The sequence below is a fragment of the Asterias amurensis genome, chromosome 18 (assembly GCF_032118995.1).
Source record: "Asterias amurensis chromosome 18, ASM3211899v1".
NCBI lineage: Eukaryota > Metazoa > Echinodermata > Asteroidea > Forcipulatida > Asteriidae > Asterias > Asterias amurensis.
Genome location: NC_092665.1, coordinates 2763662 through 2786892, shown reverse-complemented (window position 1 = coordinate 2786892; position 23231 = coordinate 2763662). Strand labels below are relative to the sequence as shown.

Here is a 23231-nt window from a genome sequence, read left to right as displayed (position 1 = left end):
CATCTTGTGTGTGTGTGTAAATAATTTGTTAGTGGTCTGAATCGGATGTTTCAAGCCTATATAATAGAGTATTTCTCGATGGCTGAAATGACAATACAACAAATATAACTTTCGTCGGGCACCACGTGGTGCGGTAGCCGTCATGCAGAATGAAAAAAATATCGTTGAAACTTTCAATTACAGTCTACAATTTCTAGCCTACAAATGACTTGGCTATTTATGAATATAGTATCAAGTTTTTATCGTTTTTAGTTAAATGGACACTGATAAATACAACTTGCACCGTTAAATTTTTGCCACATAAATTTCGAGCAAAACATTTGATGTCAATGGCAATCTCCAGCAAGTGCTATTTCTAAAATGTTAACTTTATATAGTCAAAAGAAAGATAAACTAGTTTGAATAAAGATTTTCAAGCTGTCGGTTTTGCGTTTTAGTCAAAGCTAAAATTATAATACAGGATTGGTAAAAGCTAAAAAAAATAGTTGCAGATTGTCTTCATGTTTTGTGTGATCAGGGCCCAATTTCATAGAGCTGCTAAGCACAAAAATTTGCTAAGCATGAAATTTCTTCCTTGATAAAAACAGGTTTACCAACCAAATTTCCATGTGATTTTCAGGATACGCAAACAAAAGCTGAATACGAGTAACAAGCACTATGTAACAAATGTAAATTTGGCTGGTAATCCTGTTTTTATCAGGGAAGAAATTTCATGCTTAGCAAATTGTTGTGCTTAGCAGCTCTATGAAATTGGGCCCAGATCAACCACATGAAATAACAAGCCTGTGAAAATTGTGGCTTATTTCCGCTGTATCAGTCAGGAGAAAAATTAGGGATAAAACAACCACAGTTTTCAGCATGTGAACGCAATTATTGGCCTTTGGTTGTAAAGACCCGGTCCCACTGCAGCGATAACGATGACGACGCAAAGAGAAGGCATTATATTGGTTGAATTTGCCCCACACAGAATACGCACACGCTTATTCAACCAATCGAGGGCGTGTATTGGTAACGTTTTCATTCTAGTTCTCTTTATCGAGGCCTGTGTGACCGGGCCTTTATACAATCGAAATCAGCTATTGCGTTTTGGAGTGTTCTCAGATCCACTTTTCTTGAATATATATGAGGGAAATATTTCACAGAAAAAAAGGTTCTATACTTTGATAACTTCATGTAATCAACGTTCATGCAATATTTTCTATATCCTTACCAATCATGTGTTATATCTTTATCTTTTTACAGATCGAAATGGTAGCAGTTCTTGCTGTCGCTTATAGCTTCTGGCGGTACTTCATGACGATTGGCAGATATCAGCTGACAAACCATCTCTCCATCTTCCTCCAGCAGATTGAAGGAGTGACATCGGAGCTCTTCACGACATGCCTTGCCACAGGACACCACACCACCACCTCGTAGCTCACGCACTGTGTAACTCTTGATACATCCTCGGGCGGTAAGCCGGCCGTTGCTATCGGTATCAAAGCAGAACACCTCGGGCGCTGAGCTGGGAGCGCGTTCACAAACAACCCCTCTTGCATTTGAGCACAATTGAGTGCCCCATTTCCCTCCTGACTCTAGACCCATAGCAACACATTTCCTATTTATATTTCTAGGTTGGTTATTTGCCAAGTTGTTAGTGTACAGAGACGACGGCTGCAAGTTTCCATCAATGTAGCTGTAACCAGTCCAGACACCAACTGTCAATTTCTTTTTTTTAAACAAATTCAAGATGAATCGGTTTTCCGAGCTTGAACTAGCAGCTGCAATGTGGGCATCTAGTTTCTCGCAGGCAGAACGACCATCTGCCCAAGAGAAAGGTTTTCTGAGAACTTGGTAGCACTTCCTCTCAAAAAGACTCCAGTCTGGTGGACAGAGGCCAGCGGCAGTAGGTCCACACCCAAAGCTCAATACGATAAACACGTATAATTTCATCATCAGGCGCGTTGACTGAGTGGGAGTACCGAAGCCTCTCTCTTTTAGTGGTACAAATAAACGTTCGTAATAGTAGTTCTATTCAAGTTTCTACTCAGTGTTTTGTGGAAACTTTTTAGCTTCCAAAAGTAACCTGGCCGTCTTGTGGCAGAAAAGGTAGACACAAAAAGTTATCTTTCTGTTTAAAAAGATTATTGTTCTAGTCTCAAATCAAATTTGACAAAGATAGTCATGAACCAATTTCAGAAAAATGTGTATAACGACGTGGTGGTTTAGACGTCCTTGGTGTTGCGATGATGAAGAGCAGTCTGAAAGCTGTTATTATGGCGGCATAGATGCGTTTCCATGGTAGCAATCCATGGATAATGGTCTCATTAGGCTGCCATAAACAATGTATTAATCTATCACCATTATCAGTATTAATTATTTGCCTTCTTAAGGTCTGTTTGGAAGTGCTTCACTATGGCAACGATTTCATTTCAAAAGGCTTATACGGTTAACCTTTTGATCATCAATCATTCCTTCGGAATTACAAATGAGCGTGTCAGTGTTGGTGAGACCATGGTAAGACCTACAATCATCATTAGCGATACCATTACAAGTCAAGTGTGAATGAAACAATGAAAATAATGTATTTTCAAGAATTGCCATTTTAAAGGAAGGAACCCTTCTTTTTTAATCCAATAGGCCTACATAAATTTTATAGAAAATATATTCTGAAATAGAAACTTTAATTGGCTATAATTTTCCCGCTTCTTTCTGGATCCCTCCCTTAATCCCTTTCCCCTCTCTTTTTCTTTAAATGGATATGTACTATTGGTTTGTACTTGTTTTATGCCTCTGAAGAAGGTCCGGTTTGGATCGAAAGCTAAGGCCATCTACCCTACTCATTAAATTAATATATCCAAATTTATATAAGATTAATATCAAAGCGTACGGTTCCACCTTTACAATCAAACTAGCCTGTGAACATTCCATTTTTGGGACATCGCAAAGAATTGGGAATGGTTTATGAACATGCCAGGAATAATAATAAGTATTTTTAATACACAATCTGAGAGATGTATATATCAGTAACGCTTCTCGGATTCACATTTTTGGGAACAAAAACGTTTACTTTTGTCCATAACCACATTTTACTTCGAAATCAAATCATTCTCAAAAAAACGTTATGCACCGAAAGCTGCTGTTCAAAATTCAAATTAAGGAGAGACTCCCTCTTTCTGAAAAACTAAATTACTTCAGGGGAAGTCAGTTCTCATACTGATGTTAATAAAGAGACGGTCAACTAGCTCTCCGTTGCTCGTTACCAGGTGCTAAGTTTTTATGCTAATAATATGCTGTTAGTAATTACCAAACGTCTCCAATGCCTTTAATCAACGCGTACCACCGAATTTACTTCTTATTTTGAGGATCGGATGATTAGGCATTATTTTGATCTACACACTCCTATCGCATTGTATATAATGGGTGCGTTCGTTTAGCTTCCCTGGGTCGACCCCGGTGTGTGGCGGTTTTTTTTCCAGGACGAGTGTGTGCAGATAATTACCCACGTTCGTCCTGGTAAAAGAAACCGCCACGCACCGGGGTCGACCCAGGGGAGCTAAACGAACGCACCCAGTGTATCGCCTTGGGCGACTGGGCGGTCCTGTAAGATGGGTTAAAGGTTGAATTATTTAATTCCGGGGCTTTCCCTTTTTCTGTAAATGACGAGGAAAATTACTGCGCATAATTTATTTCGGTAGAAAGAGGTCGCCCTTTCGTTTTCAAACATAAGCTGTTCTATGCTATTCCGTCTCAGATGTCAACTTTATGCTGGTATGTCAATTGCACTCTTGGGCACTTTTCGAATCCATGGCTTTGGTTTGGATTCGGCTTCAGGCTCCGCCCTTTCGTATGAAGCCCTACGCAAAGCTCGCAAATATCAAAGCAACCGCGGGGCCAGAATAGCCTGAGCCGAAGTCGTGGTTTCGAAAAGGGCCGGTGTCAGATGCAATATTGTGTCCGCCATGCAATTCTGTTCGCTCCGGACACTTTTGCATAGTAATCGTGTATGTGCGTGTGTAAGCGAGCGTGCATGCACTGAACCTACGTACGTATGCAACATGAATATTCACGTACGACAGCGAATACCCAACGGCCGAATAAGTTCCCATGCAATTCATAAAATGCACTTGGCTTGTACAAAAAAAATGGCTAACGTGTTCCGTCGACCAAGGCCGTTTAATTTACTGCAAGGACGGTTTTGCACGGGGGTGGACACAACTGCATATGCAAATGTGTCCGGGCGGACACGATTGCATTATGCAGCAGCGTCCGGGCGGACACGATTGCATAATGCAAAACCGTCCGGCGGACATTATTGCATATGCAATAATGTCCTCCGGATAGTATTGCACAGAGGACACCATTGCATGCGACACCGGCCAGACCTTCTTCCGCCGGTGTCTGGGATTGTGCGGGTCTAGAAGATGCGTAACGTAGCAATGCAGCAATAATCTAGTTGGCACAGCTACACTGATTAATTAAATTCTGTTTGAATGGAAACGTCAACAGCTACTGTTAGTAAAGGAAAAATGTGGAAATAAAATGTAAAATTGACTCTGGGAACAATATTATTTACAAACAATGTGAACAATGCACGCCTCATTTGAAATGTCATTACTTCTCCAGCCACCAGAGAAAGTTGAAGTTTTAAATGACCTCCCATCCGATTGAATTTCGAATGCTGCGGGCACCAGCATTATTCTATTAAAAAAATAACTATTGTGTATTCATTTATATAAATATAGCAACAAATTAAGAGAAGGATGAGTTTACAAATCGTGAACTTAATTTTAACATCTCGAGACTGTAAAGGGAATTGGTGTTTGTTTATTCCCTATAATAATATTAGTTTATTCCTTAAACAAAAATGTGTGCTCCCTCGACAAAATGTTTCGTTGGACGAAAGAAGTAAGGCCGTGTCCGAAACGGCGACTTCGGCTACAGCTACGGCTAGATTGCGCGCATCTGCCTATTCTTCAACACTGGTAGACGCGCTGATCTAAACGTAGCTGTAGCCGAAGTCGTCGTTTCGGACACGGCCTAATTCTTTGTAGGTCTACTTCGGCTCTTTATCCGTACGGAAATTCATCAGCAGGGTTGTGTACGTGTGGGACGTGTGCGCACCAACTGTACGTTCTGTGCAAATGTTTACAAGACATAAGGGATAAGGCCCTCTTCGAAAACAACGGCTCCTGCTATGGATTCGACCTCAGGCTCCGGGTCCTCTCGTACAAACAACCGTAGGGCTAAGCTAGCCTGATGAGCCGAAGCCGTGGTTTCGAAAAGGGCCATTTATATGTGCATCCATTCAAAATGGCGACGTCCACAGAGAAGAAGGCTGCGGCCCCAGTGCAGATTCCCAAACCAATAAAATTCCTCTATGGAGGTTTAGCTGGGTAAGTATCATATTAGTTTTAGAAGAATAATGGAAGGCATATATACTTCAGTTATTGTGCATTTATTGGGTTGGATTGCAGTATTATTTGTAGCAGTAATGAGTCGCAGCAGCCGTGTGAAAAAACTTAAGCATGTTTAAGTCTACTGTTTAGTGGATTTCACAAAGAGTTAGGACTAGTCTTATCTCGAGTTAGGACCGGTTACTCGTCCTGACTTAGGACTATCCATGCAATTTGTATATCTCCTAGGACTAGTCCTAAGTTAGGACTAGTCCTAACTCTTTGTTCGACCCCCTGTAGTACTACTACTAGTACCCTTACTCTATGCTAGTAGTACTATGGCTAGTGTAGTAGTAGTATGGACATGATCATTATGGAGGTATACAGAGCTTGAGGTCATGAGGGAGAGAACCATACATCACTGATTTTGGATATTTTATCTGTCGATTAATTGTTATTTTATGTTATTAATATTAATAACAGGATGGGTGCTACTGTCTTTGTGCAGCCTTTGGATCTTGTCAAAAACCGTATGCAAATGAGCGGTGAGTTACTATGGTTTCCACATCATTTCCTTTTTATTTGGTTTGTTTCAACTGTATCGGGGACTTTGGTTTGTTTCAATATTGGGATTTTTTTTTAAAGCTCAGGAGTCATGGGTCGATTTCACAAAAAATTAGGACTAGGAGATATTCAAAACTTAAGGCTAGTCCTAAGTTAGGACGAGTTGTGAAATCCACCCCTGGTGACGTTTAAGGCAATATTAAGACTCGCTGGTATGAAGTTAGTGCTGGGCCCCCGAGGTGGCCTATATTTGTTTTGCCAAACAATGGTTTTCACATAGGCCCCTAATAATAATAGGCCCACTCAAACTCTGTCTGTCATCAAGATCGAGAATGTTGTGTTCATGAAAACTGTAAAAGCGCCCTCGTGCAACGGCCGGGATACAGGACTTCATGTTGAAAAGTTGTTAAAAAACATTGTAAAAATTATGAGGGCTGATGAATAAAGAGGTTTAATTATGCGTGTATTCAACAGACTGCTTGATTCCAACTGGGTCTGGGGTGTTTTTTTTTTTCATAAATGAGAGTGCGGTGAGCCGTACCTGCTGGATGCATTGGGCTGTGAAACCTAACTTTGTCTTCTCAATTTCAACAGGCGAGGGCGGTGCATCCAGACAGTACAAGACAAGCGTTCATGCCATTAGAGCAATCATAGCAGGCGAAGGAGTTCTAGGGCTCTATAATGGGTAAGTCTAGCCTTGTGCACCTGAAAAATGGGTGTAAGAAAACTTCCCAGAGAAAGGGTTACTCGGAGAAGCCAGTGATGAGAAATGGCCTAAGATCACAAGGCCATGGACGGCCACTTCAAGATGAGGGTTACTAATCTGATTTGGGCTGTCCACCCAAATGAACTGCCACCATGGGCATGTTGCAACCTACTCCTGGTGCTGAAACAGGGTTTAACCCATTCACAGTCCATAAGAATGGGTATCATCAACTAGGAGACTGGCTGGTAGAGCAGAGAGCACTTCCTTCCAAACTTCTTACTAAGCATTCATGGTTAAGTGCCTTGCTTATTTTAAAGGTACAAGTGTCATGACCAAATAGTATACCCACACTCTGCAGCTGACAACACCGGAGCGTGGGTCTGGTGAACTAGACGGCTCGGGCTCGGCCACGGCACAACATGTCACAAAATTTAAAAACAAACTCAAAAGCTACAAGACGTTGTTTTTCTTTCTGTTTACTAGCTTGTCGGCAGGATTACTTCGTCAAGCAACATACACGACAACTAGGCTTGGGATCTACACTACGTTATTTGACATGGTGTCAGGGTAAGCTATGCCACCTAAGTAGGATTTGAAACTTTGCATGGGGGACAAATAACTAAGAGAGGTTTGTGGTAGCATCATGTGAATATCTCTTTTAACTAGTAAGTGTTGGTTCTGAAAGGAATCAACGTTTCAGTATGTCTTCAGGAGAAAGCCGATCAGATCATCTTTTCAAAACCAACACTATTCTCTTAAAAGAGATATTCACATAGTGTTACTGCAAACCTTTCTTAGATATACCACCTAAACTGATTATTTGAAACATTCAAATACTGTTGTTAAAGGGAGGGTACCTTTGGTAATTACTCAAAATTAAATGACAATTAAAACTGACTTGGTAAGAAGAACTGCAGCTGTTGATAAAAGTTGTGAGCTACAAGGCTGTTATGGTCTACGTCATTGAATGAATTCTTATAAAGACAAGCTGCATTCTTGCCTTTATTTTTTTCAGATCGGATGGAAAACCACCAAACTTTTTAATGAAGGCACTAATAGGTAAGTATAAAACAACTATTTGACTTAATTCACAAGAAAATGTATTTGCATATATCTCTTCAGCAGGCTTGAATTTATTTTGAAAAAAAGATAGTTTCCAACAGAAAGTTGCCTCCCAACGCGATAACAGCTCATATCAGTTGTTACCTAAAACCAAAATTAACGACAATGTGTTTATGTGCTGAACATTTGGCATGTTTTGCACTATTTTTTCCAGACTCCCACACATACTGAACAACAATTTTCACATTTTGTCGTTTCATGTATGGTTGATCACATAAAACATGAACACTGTCTGCGACTATTTTGTCAGCTCTACCAATCCTGAGTATAATACCTTTAACTCAGAACGATTTTCAGCTGATTTCGTCTTCTCATTCTTTAGGTATGACAGCTGGAGCTACTGGAGCGTTTGTCGGTACTCCGGCCGAGATATCACTTATCAGGATGACTTCAGACGGCAGGTATGAGTCATAATAATCCCCCCAATCCCCCCCCCTTAAATAAAATAGCTATAAAAATAATAAAAAGATACACAAGATATGAAACTGTTTTTAAGTTTCATTTAGCTGGCTCATGTACTGGACTCAAGTTCTGGTGGATAAGTCATTGGGGCCCAATTTCATTAAGCTGCTAAGCAGAAATACTGCTAAGCAATAAGCAAAAAAAAGATGATTGGGGCACCAGTTGCAACAATGTAAACATAATGGAATTTTGGCTGGTAACCAGTTGCTGTTAAGCAAGATTTGTCTGTGCTTTGCAAGTTTTTTATGCTTTTAAAAAAGGCTTTATGAAATTGGGCCCAGGGTGGAGGTTCAAATCCCCGTCATGACAATTGCGTTCTTGAACCCAGTGTCTCTTGACTAATCAGCTTCTATGAATAATTAGTGGCGTATGATATTTTTACATATTTGACCGTTGATTTTTTGTGCTAGGCTACCTGTCAATGAAAGGAGGGGGTACAGCAGTGTCTTCAATGCTCTAGCCAGGATAACGAAAGAAGAGGGTCTCGTAACGCTATGGAGGGTGAGTATAGCACTCTCCCTTAACAGTGGACCACTGGCCAAATGCCAGTTAACACCTTAGAACCAGTCAAACTCCAAGTGGTCCGGCTGACTAACTCGGTGTTGAAAAGCATCCCAATTTCATTTGAAATGTGGACTTGTGAAAAATCTGACAAACTTGTGAAATGACTAGCTAGCTGGTCCCTGCTGGCTAGTCACTGGAAAAGTTTTGGGCAAACCTTGCACTGTACACACAGAGTGACGGCTTAATGTGTTCATCAACATGCAGAAGTTTGCCGAGTTCCCTTGATGGAGATCTTCTAAACAAACAAACAAACAAAACGTATTGCCTCTTCATTGTCTTCTTTTCACAGTTGTCAACAGGACGAGAGGTTACAGTTTCTTTCAGAAAGATAATGAGTTGTTATTTTGTTTTGTGTTATAGGGTTGTGGACCCACTGTTGCCCGAGCCATGGTGGTCAATGCAGCACAGCTAGCCTCCTATTCCCAAGCTAAACAGTTCCTTATGGGTACAGGTAGGTACCTCAAATATCAAGACAGCTATTAACAAGCAGTACCCAGTATTAAACATAGGTACAGGTAGGTACATGTACCTCACATATCAAGACAGCTATTAACAAGCAGTACCCAGTATTAAACATGGGTACAGGTAGGTACCTCACATACCAAGAGAGCTTATAACTAGCAGTACCCAGTATTAAACATGGGTACAAGTAGGTACCTTACATACCAAGAGAGCTATTAACTAGCAGTACCCAGTATTAAACATGGGTACAGGTAGGTACCTCAAATATCAAGACAGCTATTAACAAGCAGTACCCAGTATTAAACATGGGTACAGGTAGGTACCTCACATACCAAGAGAGCTATTAACTAGCAGTACCCAGTATTAAACATTGGTACAGGTAGGTACCTCACATACCTAGAGAGCTATTAACTAGCAGTACCCAGTATTAAACATAGGTACAAGTAGGTACCTCACATACCAAGAGAGCTATTAACTAGCAGTACCCAGTATTAAACATAGGTACAGGTAGGTACATGTACCTCACATATCAAGACAGCTATTAACAAGCAGTACCCAGTATTAAACATGGGTACAGGTAGCTACCTCACATACCAAGAGAGCTATTAACTAGCAGTACCCAGTATTAAACATGGGTACAGGTAGGTACCTCACATAGAAAGAGAGCTATTAACTAGCAGTACCCAGTATTAAACATGGGTACAGGTAGGTACCTCACATAGAAAGAGAGCTATTAACTAGCAGTACCCAGTATTAAACATGGGTACAGGTAGGTACCTTACATACCAAGAGAGCTATTAACTAGCAGTACCCAGTATTAAACATGGGTACAGGTAGGTACCTCACATACCAAGAGAGCTATTAACTAGCAGTACCCAGTATTAAACATGGGTACAGGTAGGTACCTCACATACCAAGAGAGCTATTAACTAGCAGTACCCAGTATTAAACGTGGGTACAAGTAGGTGCCTAAAATACAAAGACAGCTATTCACCATCAGTACCCAGTATTGAACATGGGTACAGGAAGGTACCATACCTATCAAGACGGCTATTAACCTTCAGTACCCAGTATTGAACATGGGTACAAGTAGGTACCTTACATACCAAGAGAGCTATTAACTAGCAGTACCCAGTATTAAACATGGGTACAAGTAGGTACCTCACGCTCCTAGACAGCTATTATGGAGGAATTTTGAATTAGTTGTTTGTTTTGTTCTCTATTCATGAAGGTTACTTTCAAGACAACATCTTGTGTCATTTCGGTGCGAGTATGATCAGCGGTCTCGTGACAACGATTGCGTCGATGCCAGTGGATATTGCCAAAACAAGGTTAGTTTTGAAAAAAGTCTTTCGCTGACAGAGTTAATCAGAATCAGAATCTAGAATTTGAGTTTGCTTAAAGTTAAACAAAATATTAAAAGAATTTATTTTGGTCTTCTTTTTTTCTGTGTTTTTTTAAAACAATTTTTGTGGACCAGCCTTTGCCACTTTAACCAAATTAATATATTTTAGATGATTTTGAAAGGACCAATGACAGTTGTATCTGCCCTTTTCCTGTCCTTGGTGCCCCTTCAGATGGTTCTCAAAATGAAAATGGCCTTGCCCTCTCAAACATGAACTTCCAAGCCTGCTGAATGCTTTCACAATAAAAGAAAATGAACGATTGTTTATACATGATCCATTTCTGATATTTTAAAAATAAATTCTTCGCTTTCTTTTCTTGTTTCATTCCAGAATTCAGAATATGAGAATAATTGACGGAAAACCAGAATACTCCGGAGCTATTGTAAGTTAACTATTTAAAAAAAAAATTAACCATTCCATGTTGACACTTTTGACACAATAAATATCAACCTCCACCCTCGCAGGTACCAATCTGTAACCCTGGGCGAAGAGAAGTAATTATTGTAAACTTTACAGTATCTTGCTCAAGGACACAAGTGCCAAGACCGGTATTCAAACTACAATGTAGCACCCCGATGACTAAACAACTAGAACTTAAATTTAAAACCGCACGGCCATGACACCAGGTCATTTTATGCTATAATAGATGTTAAATTTGCATCGGGGATAAAAAATATTAATTTTGGTTTTTACCCATACCTGGATGTGTGTTAGCACTGTATACTCAGTACTTACCCGAGTCCTGTGACAAAATATTACAGGCTAGAGCAGTGTGTTACCAACTGGACTAGTGAGATTGCCCGGTAGCTAGAGGCAGTTTTATGCTGTTTGATTTCAGGTTGGGGTTGGGATGGGAGGTGGGGTAGCACTAATTCATCTCCAGACTAAGAGTACACTAAACCAGTTATTTATTTTGTCTCCAACAGGAAGTCCTACGAAAAACCATACAGAAAGAGGGCGTCTTCAGCCTGTGGAAGGGATTCACACCGTACTACACCCGCCTCGGACCACACACCGTTCTAACCTTCATCTTCCTGGAGCAGCTGAACAAATTCTACCGCACTAAAATCGCAAAGTCTACCGAGTGAAGACGAGATCGTCGTACCCCCATGAATAATGATACAGCTTGAGACAAATCAAGGTTAGATAGGTTTCAGCAATGAAAACATAGCTTTTGTCGCTACAAATAAAACGGCGAGGTGGAAATAGGTAGTAGTCTCACATGAAGTTTTGTTTGCCATGTGAGTTTGGAACCCCCCCCCCCCCCACACACACTCATACATTACCTCAAATCGCAAACCGTAAAATTTATTTTCACCTTTTTGTATGATAGGAAAAAGAATTTGACTTAGATATTGGTGGAGGAACATTTGGAATGAGGACATAGTTAGCTGTTGCAAACTGCTTATCAACTTGAAGGACCTGTGGTATAAATGCAAAATGCAAAAATAAATAGTTAATGGCGTGACGCTTCGACCCTAGCAGAGTCTTTCTCAAAGGCTTTTTGAATGACGTTGCACCAACGTGACGATTGTTGCTTTGGGCTTCAAAAAGCATTTGTCTTGAAATGTGTTTGGAAAGATGCTTGAAAAGTAGAACACATGTATGATAATGATTTGTATAAATATCCCAACGAAATTGTGTGGTTATTGTGTAATTTCATGACAGAACATAGTCCGCTATTTTGTGGAAACAAATGTTTGACTCTACAAAATGGGGGACCATATGATCCGTTGACGTTTTGGTTAATCACTACTCATTAATTCCAAAACACTGTAAGTGTTTTGTACACGAACAACTCTGGAAAAGGAACAAGGAGCAATTCCATACTGCCTAATTTTGAGAACTTTGAAGGTGTTCTGCCCCTTTTATCACCGTTTTCCTATTGTATATAATGATAGAAAGCACTACCCAGTGAAAAGCAATGGATGCAAGCTGCATCTAAAATGTGTGTTGTGAAGAGGCTTAGCTCCATTCCGAATGAAGAGTGTTTAGTATCTCTCTTATTATTTGATTTATGACTGTCTTAACAAGCAAACAAATCCCCAGTATGGACCCAATTCACAGCGCACATACATGCGCATCTCCTGTCGGCCATTTTGTGTGTCAAAACGTGCACAAAAGGATGCTACACTTGTTAGCGCGTTTTCTGCCTTTTTGGGGAGCCCATTCCTTTTGTGCACGGTTTGACACACAAAATGGCAGACAGGAGACGTGAGTGTATGTGGGCTGCGCGTTTTGAATTGGGTCCATTCCTTTCAAACTTTCGTCGGTGGGTTAGCCTGGCTTCCAACAGGTCTAAGCTTATTTCACAATGACTAGAATATTATGTACATCTACATGTAGTTACTGAATCACAATTTTATGGGTTTATGCAACTGGTTTAGCTTGGCTTGAATCCAGCCAAACAGATTTTATAATGACTAAGATCAGTATTGTTGTCTCGTTTACTGAATCACAATTTTATTGACTTATGCAATTCATAAGTATTAAATTATGACTGTCAAATTTCATGGAATTTTTTTTTTAAATATTGGGTTGAGCAAAGGACACTTAACTACAGTAGGAATTGAACTTGAAACCTTTAGATTAATTTTCTATGGTGGCGGTTGACCGTTCAAAAGGATAGTTATTTTTGTGTGTGATTCGGTCTACGGCATTCTTTTGTTTATGGTAGCTAGGTTATGGTTAAAAGGTTGATCCGCAAGGCACTGTGCCAAGCATGGTTGTCTAGGTGGTGAACCAATTTAAGGCTGAGTCTGAATTTGCGGCTAGGGCTACAGCTACATGTGTTAGCAAGTTCGGGTGAGAGCGCCTTGACTTGACCAGAAAATGTGATGTAGCCGACCATATCGAACATGCTCCAGTGCATGGTTCGATATAGTCAATCTCCCTGTGCTCTATGGTTTCTGGTTAGTCTAGTTAGTCTAGTTAGTCTAGTCAGTCTAGTCGACTTGCTCAATGGCTGTTTCTAAGGATGTTCCATACTTCAACGCATGATGACGCCTAATTCCAGTCATAGCCATAGCCACCTTTTAATACATGGCCTGAGGCCATGTCAGAATTAGTGGCTTCAGCTAAGGCTGTATCATGTCATCATGCATTGAAGTATAGGATGTCCTTAGCAACACCAATAGCAACAGCCGTAGCCATAGATGCCAATCTGGATACAGGTTGTTATAGGTAGGGCTTTGGTCTTGATCTTTCAGGAGTAAAGCCCGGTTCATACTCCTGCAAATACCATATGAATGTTGACGTCACAAATTCGCAACGAATAACTCGCAGGGGTTGAGTTGTGCTCAACTCTTCTGCGAAAATCGCAGCGAAAACAGAGTTGTGACGTCAAATTTGCATCGCATTCGCAGGGAGTATGAACCAGGCTTAAGTGGGATAAGGGGCGATTATATGCAATTTGTTTCCCACAGTAAATACCACTACAATGTTTAGTTCGGTTCAAGTATTTGTTAATAAAATAAATTATATGAAAGATTTATTTCATTATCCATCTTTTACAGTACATTAAGTAATAGATTATATTCTACTGCCTGTTGAGTGAATACAGAAATATTATTGAGAATATGTTTGTGTTTTTTTCTTTAGTTTTACTCAAGCATCACTGTGAATTTGAAAAATGAAACAAAGAAAAGTAAGAAATTGTCACCCGGTTCAGGGATACCATTGTTTTAGTTCTCTTCTTTTATGCTGTGATAATAAAAAGTATCCAACAGGTTGTCAACTCCGGTTTCTGAACAAATAAAGATTTCTTTGATTGATCCACATTTATGATATGTTGGTTGGTGTTCATGCATTTTCAAAGATCAAGAGGTTGTAGCGTTCATCTTAGTTTTGTTCCAAGGCCAAGCGGTTTTACCCTACTTGTATTCTGGTGGCTAAATCAATGGAGTAAGGTTTCAGGGCAGGAAATGAGTAGGACATTTTGACCACTTCACATCAGCCGACGTGTTTGTCCACAATTTTGTATGGGGCAGAGTAAACAGTCGACGTCTTAACACCCAGAACAACTTTGGATTTTCTTCACACTTAAATTGATGCCTAATGTATGGGCAGGCTGCATCTATTGTTCATCATCATACTCTGAGCGTTCGGAGATTCAAGCTGTTGGCAGATGTTCATGCATGGTAAGTGCATAAACCATTTTCTACCAAAACATCGAATCCCGAAACCAACTGTAATTTTCATTAACTAATTTCTGACGTCTTGAACAAGCTAAAGAAAAACGACACGCCTCTCAAATAAATTTCTCTCTTGTGAAAACAAAATTCATTTTAATACTCTTTAGATATTAAGTAATCTTTTACATACTCAAAATTATTATCAATATTAGATATAACTTTAAGATAACAGTACAGCTTTAAAAAAAATTATGGACGGACGACAAACAACCATTGTCATTTTTACCAATAATAATAACTATAAATACACTGGAAGGAATTTCATAAACAAAACTTGAATTTAAGCAATTTATTTTTGACATTTCAAAGACGGTAATACCACCATCTTGTTCGTCTACCTATTCAGTAGTCATTGTTAGGAAGATTAAAAATACTGCATGTGAATGGGAAAACATTTCAAAAACAAAACAGTACAGTAATGCCATTATTTGTGTTTGTCGCCAGCCATTTAAGACCCATTACTGGGACAAGATACTTCATGTTCGGGAAAAAAGGTTCCAAGCCTTTTGTCCTTCCAGCCACTCGACAAACAATTTGAATAAGATTAACCAAACAACGGAAACTGAAAGAAGTATTTTCTTATTCAATTCCAACAACTCAAACTCTTGGGGGAAGATCCATATCGCAAAACTGCTGAAATACTTTATTTGCTATGTTAAATAAACTGAGGAACCAGTGAACACTTATACAATGTACCATGACATGGAATTCTGAGTGACTGGTACCTCGCTTTTGCCTTTGCAAGATTAGTCTGTGGTACGCACAAGTTTGCCTCTTTCCTTTTTCACAAACAAAAACGGGATCTATTCTGACTAGGTTGTTGTAAGCTGTTCCACCCATCATTCTTCATCAAGTCAAACTGCCTATTTACATAACCTCGGGCCTGATACTTCACGGAGGCAACGGAGGCGATTGCCTCCATTCCCCTGGCCATTGCCTTGGTGCCCTTCAAATGCCCCAGTAGAAATTTACAATTTCCTCATAGGGTGCCCTTTACCGAGGAGAAAATGCTTTGGTACCATTGCCCTTTCCAAAACCAAGCATACAGGCCTGTAACCTGCCACCTTTTCTGGCTGTTCCATCTATCGCTTGCCACCCCTCTTCTTGTCTGGGATGGTTTGTTTCTGTTTCATGTCTTTGCTAGGGACGGAGAGGTCGTACTGGAAGCCCTTCTTGGATGCTGCTGCCTCCTTCTTCAAGACCTTGGAAGAAACAAAAAAAGAAAGACAAATTTATCATGAGGACGAATGTGAGTAAACAAACAAAAAAATACTCCGAATAATGCGTCACAGTCTTCATTTGCATTATATGATGCGATCAAACGAAATGAGTCGTTTGTCGTAAATATCAGTTTCTTTCTCAGAACATCTACTCACCCCTTTCATAATTCTAGCCTTGAGCTCCGTCTGTGTCAAAGGTCGTGTCTCCTCATCACTGAGATCTGACCCCTGGTCGCTGTCATAGTCGTCACCAGTAGAGGGTGCCATAAACATCAGCTGTTGCGGAGGAGGGATTGGCCCCTTGCCAAGCATAGAGGGCACTTTCAGATCTTCCTTCTCCTTTGCTCCCTAAAGTTAAGTGAACAAAATAAATTGGTTTAAGTTTGTTGCCTGCCACCTTCCAAAAGGCTCCCATGGAATGATTCATTCATAAACAGATTAAAGATTTCGCCCCGAAAACTTGAAAACTATACATCCTTTTCATGGTGTGTTTACATCTGGTCCTTCATTAATGGATGATCAGTTAATCTGCCTTGGGCATGGTCCAATTAAGTCACTGATTTGAAAAGGAATTACATGGAGATAACAGGTGTGAGTTGTCGGATGAAAAGGATGTTTTTATTCATGCCTCTTCAATAGTCTTTTCAGAATGTTTCAACCAATTGGATAATCCCCATTTCTAATCTAAACAACGTAATTAAAATTAAGATCCACACAAGCACTCACACGGTTAACAAAATTACGCAAAAACGGGGTCGGAAATAATTGCGACATACCTTGGTGTCCACGTACATGCTGACCGCAAGAAGCTCATTGGTGCGTTGCTCGATCAGACCGAGGTATTGCATAATGGTCTCATCAGTCACTCCGGCAGCGCTACCCAGCATGTCATTAATGGTTGATCGATCACAGCTTGTCTTAGAGAAAAGAGACTCCACTCCTGGGGGACAAAAACATCAGAAACTTGTAAATAATTTTGTCGTTTAAGATGCATATATTTTTTTCCTGAAAAACATGTTCTAAAAAAAATGTTGACTGATGATGCTAGTCCCAAGCCAAATGCATGTGACATGCAAAACTGTTGAAAAAATAGTTTAATACCCGAAGTTTCGGTCACAAAGCTTAATTTGGGGTAGAGCTAAACAGAAAGGAAACCTTAACTTTCAAATAATAGCTTTATTGCAAACCCTAATATTCTCTTTTTTATTTTACAAAATCCCAGTAACCGCTTATAACAATTTCTGCTATAAGCAGAAATCAGCAGAATACCAGTCACAAGTTGTACAAGTGACATGGTATTTTGGCTGGTAACCTTATTCTGATAGGAAGGAAAGCCAGTTGGTTCTTACCTGCTTTGAGTTGATCCAGAATCTTATTCACGCTCTTCAGTTTGGAGTCATGGCCGTCAGCATCCTTGGCTGCTTTGGTCTGCTTCTCCTCCAGTGTCTTTAAGATGCTCACACGTTGCTCCTCCATCTCCGATCCCTGCCTCTTGAACTCATTTATCTCATCTTGGATCTAAGATGGAAACAAAAAAAGTGACATAGAAATTGATTGCACCGATTTTCAGAGCAGGTTTGGCATTTTGGATAATAGGTTTAGGCTTTATGTTGTAATCAAGTAGGTTTTTTTTCTCAAGTCAAGTCAAGTTGCAAATCATCTTTCATCAAGTCAAGTCTCTATTAAATTTCCCTCGAGCCAAGTCACAAGTCAATACACGACTGCTGTCTCCCTTTGTGAATTAATGGGCAATGCTGACAAAGCACTAAGCTTTAGTTGCCCCTGAATGTTTTCAACTGAAAAGGCACTATGTGTGATAGAGTACCTTCTACTGGCAAAATCCCATTTAAAAGTGCCAGCCACAGCAAGAGGAGGACAGGGGCGTGACCGCAAAGAACCTTTAACTTCTGTTTTCAGAATTAAGCCGTTTTGACCTTTGACCTACCTCTGCTATCTGGTCCTGCTGAACCTCGATCTCATTGTTCTGCTCGTTGACGTAGTTGAACAGCGCAAAGTTGCGATCCTCCACCTGGATGAACTTGTGGACGAGTTTGTTGAGGTCCGTTTCCTTGGTGATCTGGGAGATACGCTGGAAGGCTGCCTCGTACGCCTCGATGGAATCTTCCTGTCTCTCTCGACGGAGTTTCTCACCTTCCTCTGCCTCTGTGATTGGAGGGAATTGTGTAAATTTTTGTTAAGAAATTAACATTCAGAAAGGTTTAGGCAAATTCAAATCATAGCACAAACATTTTTTTAGGCAATTTAAAATCTTAGTACAAAAAAGTTGTAGGCAACTTAAAATCTTAGGTCAAACATTTTTTTAAGCAATTTAAAATATTAATCTGGAGGTCGTTGGTTAGAATCCCACTCTAGTTAATTCTTTGTTCAACCCCAAAAATCATTTCAAAATTTACCCAGTCAGTTTCCCGTGTGGTTTATATTGATAATTTAAAATCTTAGTACAAAGTTTTTTAGGCAATTTAAAATCTTAGTACAAAAACGTTTTTAGGCAATTTCAAATCTTAGTACAAGAAAATTTGAAGCAACTTCAAATCTTAGTAAAATTAATGGAAGGCACATTGGGATCTGTGCAAACATTCTAAGAAATATTGTTATATTTTTCTTACCTCTTTTTTGACGCAGAGCAACGAGCAGTTCATCTTCCTCTCGTTCTTTGCTCTTGACGGTCATAAACTCCCGCAGTTTACGATCGTGATCGATGATTCTTTGCAACTCCTTCATCTCCTGCTGGTGCTGGGCGCAGTCCTTGTCCGCCTTCTCCTTCAGCAAGATCATCTTTGCCTGGGCTTCATCGCGGGCATCATAGGCCTGGGTGGACTGGTCGATCACCTCGCCGATTTCCTGGCGAAGGTCTCCGAGTTCCTGAAGTAAACAGGAATAAGTTAACATCAAGTAAAATTATGGTTTTGGATAAGCTGGCCTACCAGGAACCCACAAGCTCAGTATTGTAGCAGTTTAGACACTTGCTTTACAAGAGTTTAAATCCCACCATTTCTTATTTAATTGGTGCTAACTAATACAGTCAAATAAGGCCATTGGGACTGGTCAAATTACCTCTTTCTAACAGCAAAGTGTTCTAAGAGGACAGCACAACAAAAAACACATAGCAGAAATGAGATTCGGGACTTCAGAATGTACTATAAGCAGAACTTCTTTTTAGCAGTGCTATTTAAAACAAAACCCAACTGTACCTTTTCAAGTTTCTTGCGGATGTTCTCGAAGCGAGTGCGCTCAACTCGCAGGCTCTCGATCTCTTCTCGGTACTTGCCGTTCTCCGTCAGCATGGAGTTAAACTTCTCGTTAGCCTGCAGGGTCAAAGGTCAGATTGAGTAGCAAATTAGTAGAATTTAGGGGTGAAGCAAACTTTTGAGACAAGTCTATATATTTAGTCGGTGTAACCCGGAGAACAAATTTATCTCACAACTCAAGACTCGTAGTTGTAGTGTAAATTACTTAGTCACAAGTTATGCCGAGTTAAAAATGACAGAAATTGTACATGTGCATTTTGCAGAGGTGTGTCGTCCTTGTGCAATAGGTTAAGATAAGGGCCCAATTTCATAGAACTGCTTCAGCAGGAAAAATTGCTTAACAATTTCTTGCTTAGCAGAAATGCGCTGGTTACCAGTCATAAATTGTACACGTGACATGGTATTTTGGCTGGTAACCTTATTCTGGTATAAGCATAATTATTTTGTGCTTAGCTTCTTTTTGTGCTTAAAGCAGCTCTATGAAATTGGGGCCAGGTTTAGTAATAAGAAAAGTGGGGGAGTGTTATTGACCTGGTGTAAGCGGTTTTCCTTAACGCGTATCGCCTTCTGCGTCTTCTGCGTATGCTGGGCGCTTGCATGGACTCCGCCCATCTCCTTATGCTGGCCGTGAATCTCGCGTTCCTTTGCCCGGGTCTTCTTCAGGATTTCTTGCTGGTTGTCTTTCTCCTCATTAATCTTCTGCATGTACTCATCTGGTAAAAGTAGACAGAAAAAATGGATAGATTATTGTTTATATTTAAAGACAGTGGACACTATTGGTAATTGTCAAAGACCAGACTCACATTCAAATTCGTGGAAAATTACTTCTTTCTCGAAAACTACATTACTTCAGAGGGAGCCGCTTCTCACATTGTTTTATACTATCAACCTCTCACCGTTACTCGTAATCAAGTAAGGTTTTATGATAATAATTGTCTGGAATGTTTACCAAGAGTGTCCACTGCCTTTAATGGGGTTGACAGGTAACTAGGCTACTTATTTTGGCAGCACAGACTGTATTCAATAATCAAACAAGTACTCGAGCAATCAATCAACCAAAGAAATACTCATGCAATCAATTGAAGTAATTTTTTATTATTATGCATGTCGCCAGACACACAAGGCATTAAGGCACTTCAAGGTGTGGGCTACAATCGTTTTTTTTTCCAGAGGCCGTTGCCACCTACTCCTAGGGCTGAAACAGGGTTGCCCCTTTTACAGTCCATACGGATGTAGGCTCAGGTATCATCAGTCCAATCACTCAAGCAATCAATCAAAGAAATCTTCAAGCAACCAAACGAAGAAATACTCAATCGTCATACTGTCATCTAGTAAGATAAGATTCAACCAGAAACAAGAACATAATTCAAACCAGTCACAAGATTTGGTGGAGCTGAAGATGTTATCACTAAAAAAGGTTATCATACTGTTAGGTGGGCATGACTTACCACGTAGAGAGCAGAGTTCATTGAGTCTATCAATGTTAGTGTTGTCCTTTGATTGATTGGTCTGGCTTTCCGACAGGTGCAAATCTTTGTTTAATTCTCGCTTCTCTGCTTCAAGGGTTTTTATCTCGGCTCTAAAAGAGGGGTAGGATACAAGACAAAATGTCAAATAAGGCCCAATTTCATAAAGCTTTTAAACAGAAAATACTGCTCAGCAAATTTTCTTTTTTAAGCAATAAATTAGTGGGGCACCAGTTGCAATAATAGCAATTTTTGCTGGTAACTGTTTCTGTTGGCCAAAATTATCTGTGCTAAGCAAGTTTTTATGATTACAGGCTTTATGAAAATGGTCATAGGTTAGGCAAGGGGGCTTTACCACTACTTGGCATGTAAATAAGGTGATTCTTAACTTCAAGAAATATTGATTTCAATTCCTATAGGCTTTTCAAAATGGCTGGTCAAGTTAGCCTCTGTGTTTAAAGTTTTTGACTGAGTCTAGCACCCAATATCTACCCTGTATGTTTGAATGCTTACAATTGTCTACGGATGAGATCCTGGGACTCGATGTTGTAAGCGTTACGGTCGCCTTCCATGATGCGGTACTGACGCTGAAGCTTGGCCAACTCCACCTCGGCTGATGGGGAAACACAAACAAGGCAACAAATTAAACTTTCTTCTAGTAACTTTAGACTCAATAATTTAGAAGTGCACATTCAGTATTAAACGACAGGCTAGGCAAGTATAAATTTACAAATTATAAAAACTTACGATACATATTTCAGGCCTGGAATTTCATTTTTAAAGGGCAAGGCCATTTTCATTTGACAAAGGGCATTTCCATTGGAAAACCTTTATGTCTATTGGGGAACGTTTTGAGGGGCAGCAAGACCAGAGGCAACAGAGGTCGTGGCTTACGTTTAATTCCAGGCCTGATATTTTTGTGAAAATAAATTGGCTTACCCAATTGCTGATCAGCATCAATGTCGCTGATGTCGGAGCGCCGACTGGCAGATCTCTGGCCCCCACGTGGCATGATGATAGTTTTATGTCGTACTTGAAAAAAACTTGATGTCAACAATTCTGATACACGGTTGCTCACTGTTTTCTGAAAGAAAGTAAAAAATTATAAACAAATAGTTAAAACAACAGTCGCTTCAACATTCGACCAAGCTTGATGCATTTTTCTCAGTCGAGGATATCCCTCTTGCCCCCCCCCCAGTCCCAACCACAATGATGAGATAATCGATTAATAAAATGGCTAAATTAAAACATCCAGTAATCAATAAGCACAGCTGGTTAATGTGACTGTTATAGAATCCCTTCTGCTGAAAGTTTTACTATTTTATAGGCATACACAGGGCCAGGGGATATTACACATGATGTAGGGTTGAATTTCCCATGATGGCCAATTTTAATAAATATTATCCAGATCATGTTCTTTTCTCACTCATTAGCGATTAGCTGCAATAAAAACCCTTCAAAGTTCAATTCAAAGCACGCAGATGCAACCAAGACAGGGGTAAATTTGATTTGAAGACAGTTATTTCTGTTCTTATGTTAATCCTACTGTACTGCATAATGTGCTGATAAACGAAAGAGATTAAACCGATTACACAACACACAAACGGATACAACACACGGATCCGTGCCGCGACGACGACGGCCACAAAAAGCGCAGCGTTCACTGGGATGACAACATCAAAAACTAACAATTTGGACAATTTTCCTTCACTATTTGAACAAATCAACAAACAAAGCTATTACACAGATATATTTTATATAGTATCCTACTATAATGCTTAAAAAAAACGGCAAAATGTTCAATTACCTTGTTTAAAAATCTTCCGAGTTTCAGACGAGTTCGTCCTCAGAGCTCACAAAATCAATCAATCAATCAAACCAACATCAACAACGTAGCGAGGCAGTGTTTTGGTCAGTCGTCCGGGTTACAGACAGCGCCCCCATCGCCACTGTGTAACCAGCCGCGCCAGTGTGGCTCCCCAGCTGGGGCTGTTTTGAGCTAATGGGCGCAACGGTGCTTACCAGAATACATACCTGTCCATAGACTGAGGTGAAAGGCAAGCTACTGCGGGAGCCACCCTTAATTAATTATTCTTGGCCACACAACAACAACAACAACAACAACAACATAAAACACTTGTGAAATAGCTATAGACGCGCCTGTTACTGGGGAATGGGTGTCGCATGCAATTATGTCCTCTATGCAACCCTATTCGGAGGACATTTTTGCATATGCATTAATGACCGCCGGACGGTTTTGCATATGCAATCGTGTCCGCCCGGACGCTGCTGCATAATGCAAATGCAGTTGTGTCTGCCCCGTGCAAAGACGGAACACTGTTCGTTATTTTTTTTAAAAGCTAATATAAGTGATGTCATTGATGAATGACATATGTAGGAAATGTTCGGCCGTTGGGTATTC

The 23231-nt window shown here is 40.1% G+C and overlaps 2 protein-coding genes across 3 annotated transcripts; one reads left to right on the top strand and one right to left on the bottom strand.

The window, feature by feature from the left end:
• Positions 1-5238: 5238 nt before the first annotated feature.
• LOC139950329 (mitochondrial 2-oxoglutarate/malate carrier protein-like) lies at positions 5239-14444 on the top strand. Of its 2 annotated transcripts, XR_011787646.1 has the most exons (12): positions 5239-5375; positions 5859-5920; positions 6534-6624; positions 7129-7212; positions 7661-7704; positions 8090-8168; positions 8640-8730; positions 9154-9244; positions 10487-10586; positions 10992-11043; positions 11588-11802; positions 11995-14444. XR_011787646.1 is itself a non-coding variant. In XM_071948943.1 (11 exons), the coding sequence occupies exons 1-11, from the start codon at positions 5239-5241 to the stop codon at positions 11747-11749; spliced, it is 993 nt and encodes a 330-aa protein (XP_071805044.1). In that variant the 3' UTR covers positions 11750-11803. The 2 variants fall into 2 exon arrangements, 1 of the variants encoding a protein (XP_071805044.1); XM_071948943.1 differs by lacking the exon at positions 11995-14444 and having other exon boundaries at positions 11588-11803.
• LOC139950328 (coiled-coil domain-containing protein 63-like) lies at positions 13321-22748 on the bottom strand. The gene is made up of 12 exons (XM_071948942.1): positions 22617-22748; positions 21749-21893; positions 21323-21422; positions 20792-20922; positions 19875-20056; positions 19287-19400; positions 18702-18957; positions 18020-18237; positions 17424-17592; positions 16851-17014; positions 16231-16422; positions 13321-16056 (listed from the first exon to the last, which is right to left on the bottom strand). The coding sequence occupies exons 2-12, from the start codon at positions 21819-21821 to the stop codon at positions 15937-15939; spliced, it is 1719 nt and encodes a 572-aa protein (XP_071805043.1). The 5' UTR covers positions 21822-21893; positions 22617-22748; the 3' UTR covers positions 13321-15936.
• Positions 22749-23231: the final 483 nt, after the last annotated feature.

Excerpts from the sequence above, each read along its gene's own strand:
- LOC139950329 (XM_071948943.1), top strand. The coding sequence starts at position 5,239 with ATGAGCCGAAGCCGTGGTTTCGAAAAGGGCCATTTATATGTGCATCCA. Across the intron at positions 7,705-8,089 it reads TTTAATGAAGGCACTAATAG|GTATGACAGCTGGAGCTACT; the intron begins GTAAGTATAAAA and ends CTCATTCTTTAG. Across the intron at positions 9,245-10,486 it reads ACAGTTCCTTATGGGTACAG|GTTACTTTCAAGACAACATC; the intron begins GTAGGTACCTCA and ends CTATTCATGAAG.
- LOC139950328 (XM_071948942.1), bottom strand. The coding sequence starts at position 21,821 with ATGCCACGTGGGGGCCAGAGATCTGCCAGTCGGCGCTCCGACATCAGC. Across the intron at positions 20,923-21,322 it reads GATCTCATCCGTAGACAATT|AGCCGAGATAAAAACCCTTG; the intron begins GTAAGCATTCAA and ends CCCCTCTTTTAG. Across the intron at positions 16,423-16,850 it reads GCATGTACGTGGACACCAAG|GGAGCAAAGGAGAAGGAAGA; the intron begins GTATGTCGCAAT and ends ACTTAACTTTAG.